The 20923-nt window shown below is 37.9% G+C and overlaps 1 protein-coding gene across 6 annotated transcripts; it reads left to right on the top strand.

Annotated features, from left to right (window-relative positions):
- The first annotated feature begins 1518 nt into the window (after window positions 1–1518).
- On the top strand, window positions 1519–20571 carry eef2k (eukaryotic elongation factor 2 kinase). Of its 6 annotated transcripts, none has more exons than XM_015003052.2 (20): window positions 1519–1802; window positions 2609–2868; window positions 3392–3445; window positions 5627–5727; window positions 8484–8544; window positions 9304–9341; window positions 10748–10919; window positions 11872–12021; window positions 12595–12727; window positions 12803–12930; window positions 13489–13708; window positions 13788–13849; window positions 15540–15617; window positions 16423–16476; window positions 16648–16713; window positions 17105–17236; window positions 17476–17664; window positions 17767–17891; window positions 18693–18871; window positions 20062–20571. In XM_015003052.2, exons 2-20 carry the CDS (start codon window positions 2617–2619, stop codon window positions 20169–20171), a joined length of 2304 nt encoding a protein of 767 aa, XP_014858538.2. In that variant the 5' UTR covers window positions 1519–1802; window positions 2609–2616; the 3' UTR covers window positions 20172–20571. The 6 variants fall into 6 exon arrangements, with proteins under 6 accessions (XP_014858538.2, XP_014858539.2, XP_087857150.1 ...); XM_015003053.2 differs by having other exon boundaries at window positions 1519–1807; window positions 13492–13708; XM_088001024.1 differs by having other exon boundaries at window positions 1519–1807; window positions 13489–13693.
- The last annotated feature ends 352 nt before the right edge of the window (window positions 20572–20923 follow it).

The raw sequence follows: 20923 nt of genomic DNA, 5'->3' as shown, positions 1-20923 counted from the left end.
GATTAAGAGGAGAACAGCTGACCATTTAGCTGTTTTTACAGTTGAATTATCAGCCATCATATTGGCCTTAGAATGGTTGCTTGATAATGATACTAGGGAAGTAAGTACATTTATCATAGCATCAGATAGTCAAGCAGCATTATTAAGTATTAAATCTGGTAAATCTAGCAGATTAGATTTGATATTAAGAATATATCAATTATTACTTTATCTTCATAACAATAAATGCTTGGTTCAATTTGTCTGGATTCCTGCTCATGTAGGTATAGAAGGAAATGAGGAAGTAGATATTTTAGCTAAGCAGGCCTTGAGATCAGATATTGTTCATCTGAATATCCCTTTGAGTAAAAATGAGGGTAAATCTATTATTCAAAAAGAAATTATTAAGATTTGGCAGGAGATATGGGATAACCATGATAATGGGAGACAACTATATACAATTCAAAAGAGTGTGGGAGATAGTAATTATCTGAGTGGAAGGCGGAAAGAGGAAGTAGTTATGTCTCGACTTAGAATTGGACATTCTGGACTTAATAGTTCGCTCTTTAAAATAGGAAAGCATGAAAATGGGGCTTGTAATTATTGCAATCAGGTGGAAACAGTGGAGCATGTCTTGTTAGAATGTGATAAATACTCAGAGGAACGTCAGATTTTAAAGTCGTTACTAAGCAGAAAGAATATAGGACTGTCTATGATTAGTCTATTAGATAATAAATCAAGTTATGTTAGAAATCTCTTATTTAGGTTCTTAAATAACACTGGGTTAATGAGTCGTATTTAGGATATGAACAAGTATTTGTGTGTATGCCAGTGCATGCTCATGCATTAATTCAGGTATTAATGAGTGTGTTAGGATGTGAATTTGCACATCCTACACATCATTGAGGTGGATGTAATTCCCTCTGAGATCTCTGATGACCACACTCCAGTCTGGTAGGTGGCGGTAAATGCACCTTAAGTTGGATGCCAGCCGCCAATAAAAAACAAAAGAAGAAGAAGAAGAATGTTAGGTTCGGTAATTTGTTGATAGTCCCTAAGTGAACCTTCGGGCGCTGCGGCCGGGAGCGGTGAAGAACCGCTGGCCGAGAGTAGCGTTCATAAATCGGATCAACCTTGAGCTAAACGCCGCTCACTCCGCGGAGCTCGAATATCGAATATCCAACTTGAAACTAACTTCACTGCGGTCAATAACCAACGAACATGTCCTGGTGGGGTTGAAAAGTTACTGGCTACACTCCCTGTTTATCACGAGACTGGCTGTTGACTTGTACTGGAACATCGTGTTCTCCTAAACGTTCTTATACCGTAAAAGCCACCATTTCCTCTTTATTCAGTCCGGGTTTGGTACAATGCATGTTCGCATGATTAAAATTGCCCAGTTTGCGCGGTTGTTCCGTGTCTCAGTTCGGGTTTGTTTTCATAAATCTTCAAAAATTCTGACAGAGTCCATATTTCCGACAGCACCCGAACGCGGCAGGGACGCAGGGGGCGTGGCCACTGAAAAAAGACCATTATGGTGTGGTGATACGTGCGGAGGAACACCATCGTGGTGGAGGGTTTGTCATCACAAACGACGGTACAAGTACAGCAGCTCGCTGCCAGACACGTCCTCGGACCTTCAGGTTTCAACGGAGAACTTGTAAACACTCTCTTTGTTATGGGAGGAGATTATAAATCGCTGCTCATGAGATCTTCTGTATCTATTTGCTAACGGAAACCTTTGAGGAAGGAAGAAGACGAAGTCGGCTGGTTAATCTGTCACTGTAATAATCCCTACCGAAGAAGTCTATGTGCTCCCAGTTGTAAGGTTTGTTATTTTATTCGTGGATTTGACAGCATGGAGCAAATTAGCATGGCAGTTCAGTTTAATGCTAACAATAATAACTGCTGGAATGTGTGACATTAGACAACAGGCATATTGTTTTGGGGTTTGCATTAACCGTTGATTTGATAACAATCTGATTGTTCAGGAATGTAAATACTGTTGTTTAAAAAGTATGAACGCATGCTCTTTGTCTCATTGAAGAGAACCATTTGTAATGTGCTGCCACTTCTGTAATGACCACCACACTTATGCATAGCATGCAGTTTCTGCATCCACGATCCAGAGTTGTTTTGCTCTTATAGTAAGATGGCTGCCTGCTAGAGATGCACCAATCAATCTGACAGAAATCAGTTTTTCCCCTTGATTGGTTCTGAGTCGGAAAAATCAGATTAAATTCTGAATAATATCTGTTCCCTATTCATTAGAATCGCCAAAACTAAGATTTCCCGCTAAAATGGGACTTTAAATACATTTTTACTGAGTTAAAGTAAAATCAGATTCAAAACATGCAGCACATTTTTTGTCTTTTATTTGTTATGGTCCTTTACAGTAAATCAGACCACAGTGAAAAATACACAAAATCCTGAACTGTGCTAAATTATTGTCAATGATGAACAACTCCTTAGAAGCCATACTTGTTAGGATTTTATGTTTTGAATGCAGAGCAGATAATGGGGAGACTTTTCCTTCCCTCCATGCCTGCAGCTGATGTGATGAATTTGAGTGCAGCATCTCTACTCCCTGCATGTTAAACACTGTCAACCTCTTCTGGCCTCTCTGCAGCAGGCATCATGGATGACGACCTGATGTTCAGCATGGAGGAGGAGGGCAGTGCTCAGAGACCCTCCGCTCAGAGAAACAGCATCAAACACCGGGCTCACTCGCTCAGCGACGCCAACGCCAGCGACGACGATGAAGACGAGGAGCACTTCATCTCGCCTATTCTGTGCGACTCTGCTAAAGAAGTCTGCAACTACCTGAAAGACCTGGTTTACACACGGCAGCTGTCAAACTCACTTCCAAAGAGCAACTTCCTTTACAGGGTGAGCGGCTCAGAATGATGTCAGCAAGTATTGAAATTAGCGAGATGATTAGCATGAAGTACAGCTTTTAAGAGCTCAGTTCTGCAATCTTTGAATATTTGCCTTAAAAGGACAGCTGATTCATGCATGTCTGCACACACCCATCCACTACGTGTGGTATTGGTAGTGTGTGTGCTCTGTATCTGATTACTTCAGAGGAGGCGGGCCAATCTTCTTTAAATGTACCTTTTTTAAGAAGAACAGGAAGTACTGGAGGGTTGGTTTCAGGTCGTATTAGTATGTAAACACGCCTCATGCTGCTCAGCCCTTCAGATCAACAGCAAGGCTGCACATAAAGAGTTTATTCAGTGCTGCTTATCAGGGAGAACGCCCCACCAGTCAGCTGTCGTTAGAAGGAATGAATGGACTTTTGTTTGATTTTATATCTTCTTTCTGCTTAATGATGTTTGTAATAATGTTGATTTTTTTTTTCCTAATGGATAATTAATGGAATCCATCCGATTTCTTTACCTTCTCTAAATAGCATGAAAACGAGGCAGAGCATCGATCGTACACTGTAATCTCTGAGAGCGCACGGGTATGTTTCAGAGTTTCAAGTTACACTTTCCTCTCCCTCTGCCGGCGATCACCCACGCCTCCACTCTTCCCTCCCTGCTCTGAAGTTCGCAGTCCTTTTCCCTGCTCTTTTGTTTTCCTCCTGGTTTCCACCTTTTATCATTTGCTCATCGTCACGCTGACTGATTCTTGCTTCATTACAAATCCCGCTTCACATCTTCCTCTTCTTTCAGTATGCAAAAGTTTTTTCACTGTATTTTTCTTTATTAATAATCTATTTTTGTTGCAAATGCATAATGTATAAATAACAATAAATTATTTTTGCAGTGCCTCACAAAGTATTCACACCCCTTGAACCTTTTCATATTTTGCCACATCACAACTTCACTATTTTACTGAGATTTTACATGCTAGGCCACCACAAAGTCATGTATATTGTGACGTAAAACAAAGTTTTCTGAAAAGAGTTGCATGCATTTTTATAAAATTCCCCAACCTGGTCAGAATCATCTTTCCCCCTGGTGTGCACCTCTTGAAAAACGTTTGATTTTACGAAATGGATCAAGTTCATCTTGGATGGAGAGGGTTTTCAATTCCTAACAGAGATTTCTTCTGCACTTTGACTAGACCATTCTGAAACATGTTGATCTGAACCCCTACATTTTAGGCAATCTCAAGTATTTTGCAACAGGTTTCCTAATATTTAGCTCAAATGATTAATTTCTAAGCTTCGAAAGCATCCCGCAGCATGATGCTGCCACCACCATGTGTCAATAAGCTCTGGCTTGTCTGCAATTCCAGTTTTTCAACCAAACTTAGTATTATGGATGTAAACTGTAACATTTTGACAAGTTCTCCCACTATGTCCTTGGATTTCTGCAGCCACTTCAGTAACCGTGAAGGCTGCTGTTTTATTTAATGCTCTCCTTGCTTGATTTTTATCTGTTTATACTGTGAATTTGTAGGCGTCGTACTCTTTAAATTTTTAAATGATCGGCGGAGTTGTTCTTTGTGACACATTGTGAGCTTGTGACGTTGTTTTACAGCCCAGCTCTTCTTTAAACATCTCTACAACTTTACCCCTGACTGGTTGCATTGGAATTTATTTAGGGATATCAGAGTAAATGGAGATAAATACAAATACGTGCCTCGTATTTCTTGCAAAAAATAAAAAATAAAAAAAGATGTGAACACTATGTATTCTTTCCACTTTGAAAATATTCATTGCTTTGTGTTTGTCTATTAGTCTATAGTCACATTGTGACAAAATGTGCTAAAGCTCCAGATGTTTGGATGCTTCTGCATGGCACCTTTACATAACGACTCGGGGTTCACGCTACAGTGTCATCCTCGAGCGTCACCAATGTTTGCTGCAATGTTTTTAACACGGCTTCTGACGTGTTCTTGGTAAGACGATGATCCTGTGGTTGAGCACATGACCCAGACATATTTCTCATAGTGTAAATCTGTCGCTCTGAAACTGAACACGTCTGTTGATCAGCGGGGAGAGGAGCACGAGGGAGACGTGCAGAATGAGCTCGAAGTATCCGTGCTTGGCAACAGATTCAAATGTGATTAAGAGTTATTTGACACATGGTTTTTCTTACTCTAATTTGTGGACAGTGGATTTGCTTAAATGTTCACCTTTTACTTTATTATAATCCTTGCACACTTATCACCCTAAGCATTTATTTGCACCCCTATAAGGAGCTAAAAATCCCTATAATCGCAAGCTCAAAACTTAATTTAAATTTTTTTAGTTGCTGTTCAAAATGGAAAACCCATGAAAACCTCTCATCCAAGTTAAACAATTTTTTAAAATATCTACCTGCTAAACTTGCCTATATCGTCTACTGTGTCAGAAAGGGCATCATGAGAACTTTTGTTAATTTTATTGCCACTCAGAACAAACTAAATCTCCAAATATTGCTAATAGAAAACTTTAATAAAGACTGACATTTTGGGGTCATCAATTCCTTGTAATAACTGTTTATTTTAATGTTTTTGTGCACAGAGATGTGACTGTGTTCCTGGGGAAAGAAGTGAAAAAAAGTTCAGAAAAGGGAAAATACACCAAGAATTACCTTCACTGTGCAAATTGAGCAGCTTTGTGGGGAATTGATCTGTTGAGCCCTGTATGGAAAACAGGAAGTCTGTCTTTCTGGATTTACATTTCAGAGACTAAATTGTTTGTCTGCTGCAGGCGGCATGGATAAAAGCCATAGAGAAGGCCCGAGCCATGCCTGACCCCTGGGCGCAGTTCCACCTGGAGGATATCGAGACTGAACCCTGCATTCGCTACAGGTATGAACGACTCACCATTTGTCCACTTCTTTGCAGGATCTGTGCTGCTTTTCACTGGGACATCTCCTGTCCTCCTCTTATTAAGGAACCGCTGTGCACAGCTCGAACATGAATCCAGTCCCACGCAAAAGTATTAGTAACCCCTAGCAACGTTTTGTCACTACAAAGTATTTTATTGGGAGTTTATCTGAAAGACTGAAGTAGAGTGTATTACGGTTATGGAGCGTGAAAGAAGTACATGATATTTTTATGCTAATAAAGGTCTGAAGAGTGTGGTAAGCATTACTACACTGGGTATAGATGGTGGATAATTATGCAAAGTAAAAAATGGAATAAGTTGCACTTCTTATCTGAAACTAAATTTGTACTTTTTAGCCGACATGCAAAACTAATCCTGTATACATTATACCCACTGTGGAACACGGCGGTAGCAGAATTGTGCTGTGGGGATGCTTGAACTGTTTTTATTTTCTGCAAAACAAAAACTAGAGCAACAACTTAAATCCCTGCATGTGCAAAGCTGGTGGAGATATACAACCCCAAAACACTTGCAGCCTTGATTGCAACAAATCGAATTGACTTGATGGGGCAGATTACAAATGCATGGCACACTTTTCAGATTTTTAGAGTTTCTTCACACTCTTTTGTGTTTTTCTGTTGCATAAAACTCAAATAAAACACTTTGTGTTTGTGGCAAAATGTTGAAGAAGTGCAATGCATCTGTTAAATCACTGACATCGCTTTTCCTAATTTATCAGCAGCTTTTAATGTGCAAAACCATATTCAATTACAGGCATACCGTTTTTTTATTTTCCTGCAGCTTTCGGCGGTGTTGCTCACTTGTAACATTGTGTTTTACATGAAAACATGACCTTTGAACTTGTTTCAACATGTAAACACAAAGCTGACACATTTTATCTCCTAGAAAAGTCGATGTAATGACTCTGCCGTCATTCAGTACCTCGTTTACAAACTCCAGTCCGGTTGACCCGGGCAGCTTGGCCTGCGGCTGCGTTTCACATCCCAGGATCAAATGTCAGCATTTTGGCCTCCGCTGTTGACAACGTAAAAGAACGCCCTTCTGTTCCTCAAGTTGTTTCTTAAAATTATCTTACATTTGGGTGGGATACCAAATGTGTACGCAGATATTAAAGGCCAGCTTGGCAGCTATTAGCTCCCTAATCAAGCGTGGAAAGAACGTACAAAGGATGTGGGTGTATGCAAAGAGCATTTTGAAATGAGTTCCTGTGGGTGGAGGGATTGTCCGAGCCTGGGATTTGCCCTGCTATGTTATTTCTATGTGCTAAATTTACCCGCCGTAACCTCATCCCCTCTCTGCACCCTGCAGCTCGGCTGCTGTGGTACTCTGTGTTCCCAAGCCTGAAATGTCAGCTTGAAGATTAGATATTTGTAAAGTTATTTTCCTCTTTGTACTTTCTAATGTCTGTCTATCCTGCAGGGTTCATTAACCCACTACACTTTCTGCCAATTCAAGCAAACATACAGACCTCAAAGGAGTTTTCTCTCAGCAGATTGGCTGATTTTCCTCCCTTTGCTCCCGGCTAAACATCATCATTCAAAGTGAAACCAGTCAGGGTGACTTCTGCTTGGAAGAAAAAAAAAAAAAAAGAACTCCCTCCCAGAACCTTCCCGTTTTGTTCTGTTCTCGTTTTACCCATTTAGGAGAGCAAATGAATCATGTGGCTCCCTGATAAGAATAGATAATGAGCTGTGGACAAAGTCCCACGTCTGGCAAACATAAATGAACTACACCTCCTTTAGTGCAAGGAGGGAAGCAGTAATCTGAGAAAGGAAAGTGGGTCAGTGGTGTGACAGGTGTGGAAGGGTGATATTAAGCAACAGGTGGGTAAATAAAACAGATATATTTTGTCTCACTGTAGAGCAGGGTCGCAGGGTTTTATCGCTTAGCCAAGTTTCTTGCTTTGAACTGCAATTCGACAAAGAAAAGCATCAAATACTTTCTGTTAAGAAACAAGTGTTTCAGTATGTTTGCTAGCCTGCAGAGTGGAGTATGACTGCTGCAGAATTTCCCTTTAATTTAGTGTTGAAACATTGTAATTAGAAATGGTAAAACTCTGCATTGCAAAACCACAGAAGAAGTCGTAGCCTGAGCGCTTTGCAGTGCATGTAAATGGTGTGGCACGGTTTTTTGGCCGTAAACTCATCGTCTTTCTGCAAAGTAGATTTCTGTCTCTTTAATTCCAGACTCTCTTTCTTTTTTGACTGGCTGCTTTATTTCAGTGTTAACAGGATTTCTGTGTTTGTTTGGCTGTTAGATATTGCTTTCGTTGCCATCTTTTACTGAAATAATAAGTCAGTTTTTTGGTGAGTAGCTATTTTGTTTTTAAATTTTGCTGATTTGGTTGTATTTAGTCGACTCAGATGTGTCCAACACACAAGTTTAATTTTTTAAAATGCAAGTAATCCTGTAGTAAAAAAAAAAAAGTCAGCTTGTTAGTATTTGTGCCTTCTGAATTTTGTTGTCAATTTAATTTGTAGCTTTAAAACTTTTATGGTAGTGTTTGCAAAACTACCAAAAAGCAAACAAAAGATTTTTTTTTTTTTACTTCCTCTCATTTACAAAATGCAAACCATCTTTGTCAACATTCAAATCAACATTTTGTGACTTTCCTCGAGGCTTTAATACTCTGTGTGTTATTAGAACCATTAAAATGATGGATATATTTGGAAAGATATGCTTTCTTTTCTAAAAAGTTGTGTTTTCTTTTTCGCAGGTACAGTGCGATCACAGGAGAATGGGCTCAGGACCCGATCCACGTCAAGATGGGGGCGCAGGTATCGCTTCTCACCCGGCATTTTGCACCAGCTTTGAAAAATATCCGGCTTTCCTAAGTTTAAAGTATAAATGCGATGAAATGTTTAAGAAATCATTTTGTTTTTAAAACCTTTGTAGGTAGGAAACGTATTAACAAACAAGTCCTAAATGAGATTGTCCGCAGTTATATGCCCTCATGTTACTTATATTTGGTTTGATTCAAGATAAAGAAATTATTATATTTTTGAAAAGTTAGTTCATTTCAGTAACTTAATTGACAAAGTGAAACACATTTTATTGATAATTACACACATAATGGCCTTTACTTCAGTTAACTGTGATGATTTTCTGCTTACAGCTGATGGAAAAAATATTTAAGATTAAAATATTCCATCAGACCAATAAAACATTTTAAAACAGAAATGTGATCGTAATAAAAAAAGTATGTTTAATACCTGCTTAAAGGTTGTTTCTAAAAGGTACTTTTACTCTGACAAATGGGTCTCATCGAATGCATACTAATTTATTGAGTGTCTGTATTGCACATCTGTAAATTATTTTCCATTTAAAAAGTTGCATAGAGTAAAATTTACATCTTGCATAGAGGTAAGTCTTACTACACACAAAAAGCCTGATAAGTCCTGAAGTATGTATGTTTACAACCTTTTCCTGTCTGTCTTCTTTGGTCGTTGAGTGGGACTTTGTTGTCCCACCCAAAAATAAAAAAAATAAAAATAGCAAATTGCACATTAATTTCTCCTCTGTCTGGTTTCTCACAGCCCTTTGGGAAGGGAGCCATGAGGGAGTGTTTCAGAGCGTAAGTTGAAATACTCCTCCACATTCTGTTTCCTGTTCCTCTTGTAGGGACGTCGAGTCAATATAAACACAACAGCAATGGATCGCTGGCCCATATTCCCTGCACTTTCTGCTCCGACTCGTGGGGACTGCTGTTGATGGCGCCGTATTTTTAGACTACAGCTCTAAAGATAGGACTTGGAGTTTAGTTCTGGCTGTAATCCCATGAAATTGATTCCCAAATAATGTTTATTGTTTGAGTAAATTAAAAGCCCTGCCATGTTTATTTTCTGAGTAAAGATATTAAACTAGAAGTGCAAGAGGTTATGAAAGGCCTCCTTAGCAAGTCTGGCCAACTACTCCTGACTTTTAGTGCTTTTAGTGCTCTTTAGTGTGCGACATGCACTGATTTTCATAAATGTCCTTTAATTTACCTCCAAAATAAATGCATGCAATTTAAAACTGACAGGGTTCTCCATGGGAGGACATTGATTATAGTTTATCATGACTGAAAAGGCAGAATCAACACATAATTTCAGGAATTAACGAAAAAAAATAAATAACATTTTTCCATGTTTATTAGGATTAACATGGAAAACATACAGTAACATTCAATCAAAATCACAGCTTCATTTGATACTTAATAGTTGCCACAGACATTGTGTGTTATTTAATTTAACTAGTATAAAGAGATTTATGGATTCAAACATTATTTAAAATTATATCTTAAAAATCTGAGCTCATTAGCTCAAGCAGATGGTTTTATGAAGCTTTTTTAGAGCAAAGATCTAATTTATAAATTTGTTGTAAAGCTATTTTGTTAATTTGTGGCAATGTTTTAGATATTGTCTTAGTGGATTTACTTATTACGCAAATTCCTCAGTGAGGATTTGGTTAAACATTGTAGCGCCCCCTAGTGGGGGATTTTTCCCAAGTCTACTCAGGATCATGTTTTATTGATCATGAGTCTCATCTCTTACTACTTCTGTCCAAATAAGTTTTTAGCTAGCTAACACAGAACATTTCTTTATAGTTTCTGAGATTACAATACTTGCTTAAAGTATTGTAATGTTTTGGCATTACAGTGGTGAGATTTTATTGGAAGGTTTTGCATATATCCTATTAAAACAGATTAACTGGGTGTGGTCAAGTATCTTATCTTAATCAGAATAATTAAAGGATTCTAAACCTAGAAGCTTTTTAACAATGTGGTTTACCGTTTCCTTTCTTGGACCCCTAATTCATAAAAAACTATCTTTTTTTCTATGTATTATTTCTCAGTCATGTGGAAAATCAAAACCAGTCAATCTTAGGCTTGCATGAAATATCTGAAATCTCAAATCCTCTCCAAAAAATAGTTTAAACTAAACTCCATATAAAATTGTATACTCAAGACAAATATGTATTTCTGTTTTGTTTCCCCTCCAGCAAAAAGTTGTCCAACTTCTCACACAGCAGCAACTGGAAGTCGGCGTCCAACTACGTTGCCAAGCGCTACATGGAGACTGTGGACAGAGAGGTTTACTTTGAGGACGTCCGGCTGCAGATGGAGGCCAAACTCTGGGGGGAGGAGTACAACCGGCACAGACCTCCCAAACAGGTAGAAGAAGAACATTTAATGTCCTCCTTTACACAGGGAGAAGAGAACAATCTATGCCTTGTAAATTATTTCTAGGGTGTTTGTGCATTCTTAAAAAGTCAATTTAAAATGAAGGCCCTGAAATGTCATAAATTCATTTTAAAAAGTAAGTTGGCCTTTAAATACGTTATTCCCAGATCTTAAATTTTGTAGTTTGTAGTTTGACATGCAATAGTATGAATCGCACTCTGATGTCTTCATTGTATTCTGTGACTTGAGACAGCTGAGACGTTTGGTCTCACTGGACTCTGTTATAAACTATTTACAAGAAGTGAACATGATATGGGGAAAAGAAAGTCAGCATTGTGGAGAACTGGAAAAAATTGTGCATGTGATTTTAGAATGCTGGAAATATGAGAGATAAAGAAATGTGTTACTTTTTGTTATTAAAATTTGTTTTAGTTATTTTTTTATTTTAGAAAAATAAAGAAACATAAAATTTTAACAAGTATACTACAGGGATATTAAGAAAGTAAAATTATTTTAAAAAATTAGTTCGTTTTTTAAGAAAACTTAATTCCTAAAAAAGATTTAGATTTTTTTTTCTGAAAAATGATTGTGATTTTGTTAATCGATTCATATTTTTCGATTAACAAAATATGATCGATAATATACATGTACACACGCTATACCAGTAGGTGGCGGTAATCTAACGTTTCTTGCCAACCGCCAATAAAAATCAAGAAGAAGAAACCAGTTGCTGTTACTTCTGCTAGCTAGCTAGCTAGCTAGCAGAAGTAACGGCAACTGGTTACTAGCTAGCTGGACGAAGTTCGAACATTTCTGTGAATATATAGGTGTGAAATTCCATTCATAAAGGTCTTAAAAAGTCTTAATGTTTGAGTTGGTGAAAGCTGCAGAAACCCTGATTTATTATAAGATATTTCAGAGGGAAATATATTGCAATCTTCAGGTGGACATCATGCAGATGTGTGTGGTGGAGATGACGAACAGACCGGGAAAACCGCTCTTCCACCTGGAGCATTACATCGAGGGGAAGTACATCAAGTACAACTCCAACTCGGGCTTCGTGAGGGACGACAACATCCGACTGACTCCACAGGTGAGAAATGCTATATATCTTGCTTAGAAGGCACTGCGGCCTGATAGTTAAGTTTAATTTAATAGCACATTTCAGCAACACGGCATTTTAAGGTGCTTTGTATCACGAAAGCACAAAAACAAACAAAAAAAAAAACATCATAAACACATCATATAGTGAGCAGATGTGAAAACCCTGAGGCGGTCCTAGCCGGTTTGGCGCCCTGGACAAACCGGCTTATTTTTCTTGCTAAGCTATTGGGTGATTTATAAGCTAACAGAAGTATTTTGACGTCTATTCTCTGAAAATATAGTGAGCTATAGGAAGAACTTCAAAACTGGGGTGATGTGCTCTGTTTTTCTGGTTTTAGTGAGAAGTAAATCTGGATCAGTTGCAACTGTTTTATTAATCTGTGAAGACGCTTTGCAGTAATCAAAGTGACTAAACATCAAAGCATGTATGAGTTTCTCTAGATCTAGCTGATATATTAGTCCTTTAATACTGAACATGTTCTTCAGGTGGTAGAAGGCTGACTTGGTAACTGTCTTTATGTGACTTTGAAGTCCGGCATAATCTCGCTCTTTCGTCCATCAGGCCTTCAGTCACTTCACCTTCGAGCGCTCCGGTCACCAGCTGATCGTGGTCGACATCCAGGGAGTCGGCGATCTCTACACAGACCCTCAGATCCACACAGAGAAGGGGACGGATTTCGGAGATGGAAATCTTGGTGTGTTTCTTTTCTTTTTCGGATTTAGCTAGTTCCTACTGGCAACAGGAATTCCTCAGTCTGATAATATTCCAGGTGTGCGAGGCATGGCTCTGTTCTTCCATTCCCACCTGTGCAACAAGATCTGCAAGAGCATGGGCCTGACGCCTTTCGATCTTTCTGAGCCAGAGGCGTCGCAGCTGGACTGCACCAACAAACTTCTGGTAATTTTACCATTTTCGTGCTCTCTGAGAGATTCCTGTGAGCAGCAGCTGGTTAGATCAACCACAGCTTACCAAATTAATCCTACAAAAGTCTGGAAACAGAACCAGAGTACAGAAACATTTTTAATATTTAATTAGAAATATAGATTTTAAAAAGTTAAAAATCTTACACAGTTAATTGGGTCTCTCTTTTCTTACATGCAAAAATCCCGAGGTGGAACCTTTGTGCTGTGTTTCTGGTACGTCTGTAAATCTGACGCAAAAGCGACATCCGCAGACAAAGCTGTGGATGACAAAGCCACTTCTCTTTTTAACTCTCTTCAACGGGGGTTAATTTTTGCTTCAAAAATCATTTAAATAGGATGCTGGAAAAGACTACTGGTGTTTATCCCTGCAGCTATTCAAGCTTAAAATAGACTGGACTTTAACTAGATTTCCTGTTGTTTATTGTTTTTTGTTTGTTTGTTTTTAAGGACTCCAATGCAACATTCTTCTCTCACTAATCTGAGTTCTTTCAGTTCTTTTGCCTCTAAGTTTTTTTTCCTCGCTTTTTCCCAGAAGTCGGCCAAGACGGTCCTGAGGGGCTGCGAGGAAGTCTGCGGCTCGCCTCGCGTCCGCACCTTTTCCGCCAGCCGCGTCCCTCCACTGCTGTCCCGTCTGTCCGAGCCGTCGTCTGCGGACGAGAGCGCGAGCGACGTGGACTCCATCCCCTGCTCGCCTCTCACCCTCCCCTTCTCTCCCATAGTGGCACCTGGATCCATGGGTAAATCCTCTTCAGGTACATTCCTAAACCTTTTTTTTTCCCCTGGCAAAAGCGTCCGTTGTGACTGGTTTTAACTTTTTACTGCATTTTCCAGGCTTGTCTCTTTCTGGAATGTACGAACACGACAGGCTGAACAACAACACAGCTGATCACAAGGTGAGCAACGACGAAGTGAAGTGAACTGGAAACAGAAACATGAGCTGCAAATGAACAACACAAACATTATCTCAAAAAATAGAAATCCCAAGTTACATTTTTGTACCTCAGGTTAATCAACGCAGCATTTTGCTTGAACATTCAATTTTGAACGTAACCAGAAGTATGAATAAATACCCTAAAAAGGTATTTATTTGGGTGACAGACTAGAGTCTCCTTCTGTCTGCGTTTTCAAAACACCAAAGTGATACCAAAATCTGATTTTAATTCATTTGTGTCAATACAAAAACCTTAAATATTTTAATATAAAATAAATCTGTCAACTTTAGTGGTTATTTTTAGTTGTGTTTACGTTAATTTACGTTACTTTATCATAAATGATAGCTAGCTAAAACTTATAGTTTACCACATTGTACTGAGGACAAAACATAGACAACTGTACAAACAGTACTTTGAATAAAATGTTAATACATTTAAAAAAACACACACAAAATAGTATGTATAATTATTCAAATGCTCATTTACAATTAAATATTTAAGTATCAAAATATATTAATTTAAAGGAGTTGTTGCCCTATAGAATTAGCTCAGCATTTAATATTTATATTTAGTTACTATTTTCTTTATTTATTTATTTATTCATAATAATGTAAGGCGTCACTGTAAGGTGACTTACATCACTTTTTTCTTTCTTGTTTCATCACTTTTTTCCGTAGCAATGTTAGCGCCACCTACTGACTCTCTTTTTCAGTAGGTAGTTATTTTATCTCTCAGCCTTACAGCTGGCAGATAAAATAAACTATCAATAAATATTTAATTTTTGCATTTAGCAATTTAGTTTTGCACATTATTGAAACCTTATTGAAACACTTAAAAATATTTTATTTATTAAATGTATGGATTTATCATTTTATTTAACTATCCTATTATATTGTGTCTCTTTGTTCTCGTGACTCTGGAGGCTGAACTTAGGCCCGTCGCGATAACAAATTTTGCAGAGCGATTAATTGTCTAAAAAATTATTGTGATAAACAATAAATCAGTGTCGAGACCTTTTGACACTGATTTAATGGAAATGACTAATAATAAGAGACGATAAAGCCGATAATTAAAATGAGGTCGATAGGTTTAATTTATCGTGCGATTAATTGATTTATCGTTTATCGCGACAGGCCTAGCTGAACTGATTGGAAACTCGCCTGCTGAGGGAAGTTCAATGTTCCCTGTTTGTCTCCGCTTGAATCCCTTCTCCCACACACAGAGGATTATGGGTATTCAGCTCTCATTGCAACACTGCAGACATTTGCGTGTGTGCAGGCCAGCAAACAAACAGCCGTTAGGCCTCCTGGATGAGTAGGCTTTGCGTGTGTCCAAAGCTGATTTGTGGAAAAGCTCATCACGCCGTCGGCGGCTGAGGCCGGAGCAACAATGCTTGTGTTGAGAAGCACAGCTTGTGACGCTGCTGCTTGTGAAAACAGGCAACAATGTCCTGAAACAACACTCCATTGTGTGAACCAGCTGGTCTATTTACAACTCTAAAAAGATTTCTTTATTTTTTCCTCTTAGTTTTTTAAGTTTCATCCAAAATTGAAAATAAAATGGAAAATTCTAAGTGTCCTTTTGGTTCCTGATTTATCGCTTTTCTTGCTTTTTTTTCCACACAAGTCAACGTTTTGTTTCCTGTCTGCAGGACTCTGAGAGCGGCGGAGACAGCGGCTACCCGAGCGAGAGGAGGAGTGAAGGGGATCCTAATGATCATGTGGACGGGGTAAAGACTTTAACTTAACTTTTCTGTGATTTAACATCAATAAAATTAGATTTTGCGAAACTGACAGGGGAGAAACCTTTGAGTTTTTAATAACACAGTTGGACATTTAACTTCCTGATAGGTAGTTGACGCTTAAAATTGTAAAGTTTCTTTCTCTTCTCAGCTCCACCAGATTACTATTAAGTTTAGGACTGTCTGCAACTAATCCCTATTCTAGATATCAATTAATCTGTCGCTTATTCTGATAATTAATCAATTAATTGGATAAAAAAAAATTGGCCCATTCTGCAGATTTTTCCTTTTTACATTTTATACAATATTAGAAAGGCTTTAAAATATGCAAATAGACAAATAATCCAGTTACTTTTTAAAAAAAGAAAATAATTATTTTGTTTCCTACAGTGAAGCAACAGGAAAACATTTGATCATTTGCAGCTAAAATAAATACTTTTTACAAGTTTAATTTAATCTGTTGTTTAATTTTTAGATTAACTGATTGATCAATGGATAGCAAAAGGTGCTCAATTTGTTTTTGTTTTTTTTATTTTACTCAAATTGAACCAAGTGAAATTCAATTATGCCACTTGAGGTTTTCTTAAATGTAAAATGTTTATTTTTGTACAGTTTTGGCTTATTTAATGCGTTTTATTAATTCAGTAATTGCCGTTTTTGAGTCTTTCTGTTCCAGTCAATGGTTAATGAATTACTAAAGTAGTTGATGGTAATTTCCGATTAATCATTTCCGCTCTAATTAAGTTAGTTTTCTTGGACAGCAGGATTTATAATTTGTGTTATCATCATTCAGGTCCATCACCGCTACAGGCCTGTTTCTGAGTCGGATGACGACAGCATCAGACGGGTAAACAAACCAAGTTAAATGCATGTGAATGCTTTCCTCCCTTGGATCATTTCCATTCTCGATATCCACTCCTAACTCCTTCACTCATCATCATGTTTTCACATTTTCCTCCCCTCCACTTTCCCGTAACATGGCTCCTACTCCTCTCCGTTGTTTCCCTCCCGTGACTAGAGGAAGATGGTAGCTCCTCCGAGAGTCTCAGCGAATTTATACTCTGAAAGTCCCAGCAACGAAGGGGTGATTATCTGCATGTAGGCTTTGTAAGGCAGCTGTTTCCTCTGAAGCGCTTTTTCTGTTCCCAGAAGCTTTACTTTTGCATATTTTTTTGTCGAGCAGAAAGATGTGTGCAGCTGTTTCAATGTGCACAAATATTTGGAACCACAATAAAACGATTTGTGGAAACGAAACACCATCTACCTCCAGTTGATGCACTCCGACACTTCTCACGATAATCGCTTTCTGTGTGCTTCCTGTTTGTTCTGCAGCTCTCAGCTCAACGCCTGCTGCTTGTCATTACCTATACTCCATCCATTTCCAATTCTCCATCAGAATTGGTCATAATTAGGTTTCTGCTTCTGGTTTTTTCTTCTTCTTCTTCTTCTTATTTTGGTTGGACGTTTCTCCTCAGCTGACGGATGAGAAGTGGAGCTTCTTCCACTCGTCTCGGGCCCACGTCCACCGACCTTCCTGCGTGGCCACCGAGGTGGAGCGCCTCAACGCTCTGCTGCAGAAGAAGATCGGACAGTCGATCCTGGGAAAGGTAAATTCAAAAACATCACATTTATTCAGTTTCAGATTAGTTGCGTTTTGGTAAGTTTACGACATTATTTAGCCTGTCACGGCAATCAATAAATCACTTTAATAAATTTAAAACATTCGCTGATATGAATCATTTTGGCACAACTGATGGAATGCATTTAACCGTTTTTATTTTTATTTTGACATATTCACAGATTTCCAAACCTGTGCTCTCTGTCATTGTTTGGTTCTGCTGCCCAGGTCCACCTGGCCATGGTGCGCTACCACGAAGCGGGCCGGTTCTGTGAGAAGGACGAGCCGTGGGACCAGGACTCGGCCATGTTCCACCTGGAGAGAGCCGCCCTGTGCGGAGAGCTGGAGGCCATCGTAGCCTTAGGGAAATGTTACCTGCAGCTGCCTCATCACATCCTCCCAGACATGGAGGTGGAGGTAAAAACTCACACAGCTTCATTTTACTGCTTGTTTCACTAGGAAGCTGACTGGAGTTGGTTCAGGTCTGTTCCCACTTTGACTTGCGTGTGTTGCTGACAGGATAATGCAGGAAACAGGATGAGGGGGTTTAAGTATCTGCTCCAGGCTGCCGAGGCGGGAGACAGATCTTCTATGATCATAGTGGCCAGAGCCTTCGATACGGGAGCTGGTCTGTCTGCTGACAGGTCAGTGAAGGGTCACTGAAACAGGACTCATACCGACGCTTCACATCCTTAAAAATGCTTCAATTTCCTTTAGTTGTGTAAGGTTTGGAAAGTGCTTTACTTCTGTAATAAAGTCATTGAAAATGCTTGATACTCAAACTGCACTGCTGTATAATAGTGAAATCTAACATGTTATTACAAGCCTAATAAAAAGACACTTTTTTTTGCTGTTTGTCGTTAAATCAGACTAAACTTTTCTTGTTTTTAGGTTAATTATAATTACCCAAATTATTTCTGTTTGCTAAATGCCAGAAAACTTGGTGTGAGCATTTTTTAGATATACATTTTTTTTTTAACTTTCTTGTATATTGGGTTTAAACATCTAATTAGTACAGCAACGTCATTAACCTGAACGCAATTTGATTGTTTAAATGCAATGAATATTTACTATTTCTAATGACTCAATAAGTGATTGTCTTATATTTTGTATGTTAAAGTTTTTTGTTAGATTATTGTGTGTAGGGTGTGAGAGACATTTCAAAACATAAAATTTTGTTATATTTTAGCCTATTTTGTCTCTGCTATGTTAATAATCGTAATAAATATCATAATAGTTAGTTAAAACCGTCTCTTTTTAGTTCATTTGCATTGTTTTAGTAAACTTTTGCTGGAAAAGTTTGTCTTAAAAATGCTTGAATGTTACTGAAGGAAATGTTCCGGTTACGGTGTATTCCTCCCCCTAGTGGATACATAGTGGAATTACATTATTTCTATCAGGCTCTCCCTCATTGGCTCTTCTGTTTCTGTGCTTCACGGCCACAGAAAGCAGGACTGGGCCGAGGCGATCCACTGGTACGACAGCGCTCTGAACATGATGGACTACGATGAGGGCGGGGAGTTCGATGGCACGCAGGACGAGCCGCGATACTTGCTGCTGGCCAGAGAGGCGGAGATGTTCCAGGAGGGCGGCTTCAACCTTACTGCAGATCCACAGAAAGCAGGTTCGGTTCTGCTTCTGCCTTTTAGTATTCAATAAAACTGTCATGAAATGTCCGACCCCTTTCAGATTTCTTGATTTTTATCATTTATTTTTTTTTTTTGCACTTGAAATCATTAAACTAATGTTTACGTCAGACAAAGTGAATCTGAGAAAAGCCTGTCCAAACCAACCAGTCCATATATGCAATTGAACAGAGTTTTTGGTATAATTTCACCAGTGTAGGATAAAATATCTTAAAAAGAGACACTTAATGCCCCAATGTCAAAAAAAACAGACTTGTTATTAACTTGTAATTGTTTAGAAACCATTCGAAGCATTCTGAGGTTTTGGTTCACCACAGTGAGAGCGACAAATGGAAGAAAATCTGCAATAGTTGTTTAATTGCAGTTTCTCAATAATCTTTGAAAGTCTGCATCAAGTCAAACCAGTTATTTAGGATATAAATGAAAAATGTAGAGAGCAGATTTGGGTAGTATTTTTACTGTGCTGTACTTTTTACTTTGAGTAATTTTGTTAAGAAGTATTGCTTCTCTTACTTGAGTAAGATTTCTGGATTCTCTACCCGCCATGTGAAACTTTACTAAATGCAGAATAAATTTGTTTTAACCAAAAATTCACCAGACATCTGCAGTTTTTGTAAAGTTTCATACGTTTTTTTTTTTTGTTTGTTTGTTTTTTTTACTGAAAGAAATTGATTTGAAAAATTTTTTTCTTTTTCCCGAATGCATTATTTATATGAAATATTTTCATTTTGGTCTTTAAAATGACAAAATTTCCACATAACTTTAAATTTTTGTCCATCTGATTGTGTATTTTTTAAATATTAAATGATTGTTTTGACCACTGATGAGTAATTGCGTAACCTTTTTAATTTTTATTTTTTTATTTTATTTTATTTTATTTTTTTTTTACTCGAGTAATTTTATGACAACTTTTTACTTTTACTTGAGTAATAGTATGTTGACGTAGTGCTACATTTTTTTATACTCTGTGACATCTGGTTGAAAGTGTTGCAGCCGACATTTTGTTTCCTGATTAAACAGATTCAACAGCCGTCGTTAATCATACATTTTTACCAGATTTTCACAAACTATAAGCTCTGTAGCTCACAGAAAACACACAAAAGGACTTTAGAGGAATAAGGTGTGCCTGTTATTTTATGACGGACTAATATTTGCTCTCTCGTTTCAGGGGATTTGTTTACGGAAGCCGCTGAGGCTGCGATGGCGGCCATGAAAGGTCGCCTGGCCAACCAGTACTACATGAAAGCCGAAGAGGCCTGGGCGCTGGTGGAGGAGTAATCATGGAGACGTTATTGATCCCCTATGAAGCCTGTGGGAGTGGACTTTTACACATTCAGCATTTTACCCTGAATGATTATCGTTTACATATTTTTATGACAGAATTTTTGCTGTTAGCGGTTTGCCTTTGAGTGTGCTGAGCCATTGACGATCAGATCTCCCTGTTTCTTTCTTTCCTTTTTTCCTAAGGTTGATCATCCCGTCTTCCTTTTCCCTTTAATTTCCTGCCCCTCATTAAATTTTATTTAAGTGTAAATAAGAAAAAAATTATCTGATAAATCAGAACAAAGAAAAATGTTTACTTATTTTCCCCTTCTAATTTTATCAAAGTAATGTTGGAAGAATGTATAAAGAATGGAGTCTGAAAGTATAAAATAAAGTTTGCCTTGCTTTTTATTCATCTTTGATTGTTTTTTGTCTTTGTCTTAAAATAGTTTTAAAGTTCTTACATTTTTATTGTCTTTAAATGAATATTAACATAGAAGAACATCAAACTTGACTTGAATAAAGTAAAATTTTTGTAGCACATTTCAGGAATGAGGCAGTTAAAAATACTTTATACTATAAAACATAACAAATTATGAAGCAAGCAATAAACATTACATTTTGTCAAATACCTTTACCAAAATCATTAAGCAAATATACTTATATATATATATATAAATATATATATAATTTAAGGTGATTTTTTTTTTAAAAATCAGGAGCTAAAAATGAATCAACATGGTCAAATATCACAGACTAAAACAGAA

Source organism: Poecilia mexicana, unplaced genomic scaffold (assembly GCF_051168715.1).
Source record: "Poecilia mexicana isolate PSO_F unplaced genomic scaffold, ASM5116871v1 scaffold_19, whole genome shotgun sequence".
Taxonomy (NCBI): Eukaryota; Metazoa; Chordata; class Actinopteri; order Cyprinodontiformes; family Poeciliidae; genus Poecilia; species Poecilia mexicana.
The sequence above is the reverse complement of the archived record's forward strand: the minus strand, read 5'-3'. Positions and strand labels throughout refer to the sequence as shown.

Excerpts from the sequence above, each read along its gene's own strand:
- eef2k (XM_015003052.2), top strand. The coding sequence starts at position 2,617 with ATGGATGACGACCTGATGTTCAGCATGGAGGAGGAGGGCAGTGCTCAG. Across the intron at positions 12,022-12,594 it reads ACATCCGACTGACTCCACAG|GCCTTCAGTCACTTCACCTT; the intron begins GTGAGAAATGCT and ends TTCGTCCATCAG. Across the intron at positions 12,728-12,802 it reads TTTCGGAGATGGAAATCTTG|GTGTGCGAGGCATGGCTCTG; the intron begins GTGTGTTTCTTT and ends ATAATATTCCAG.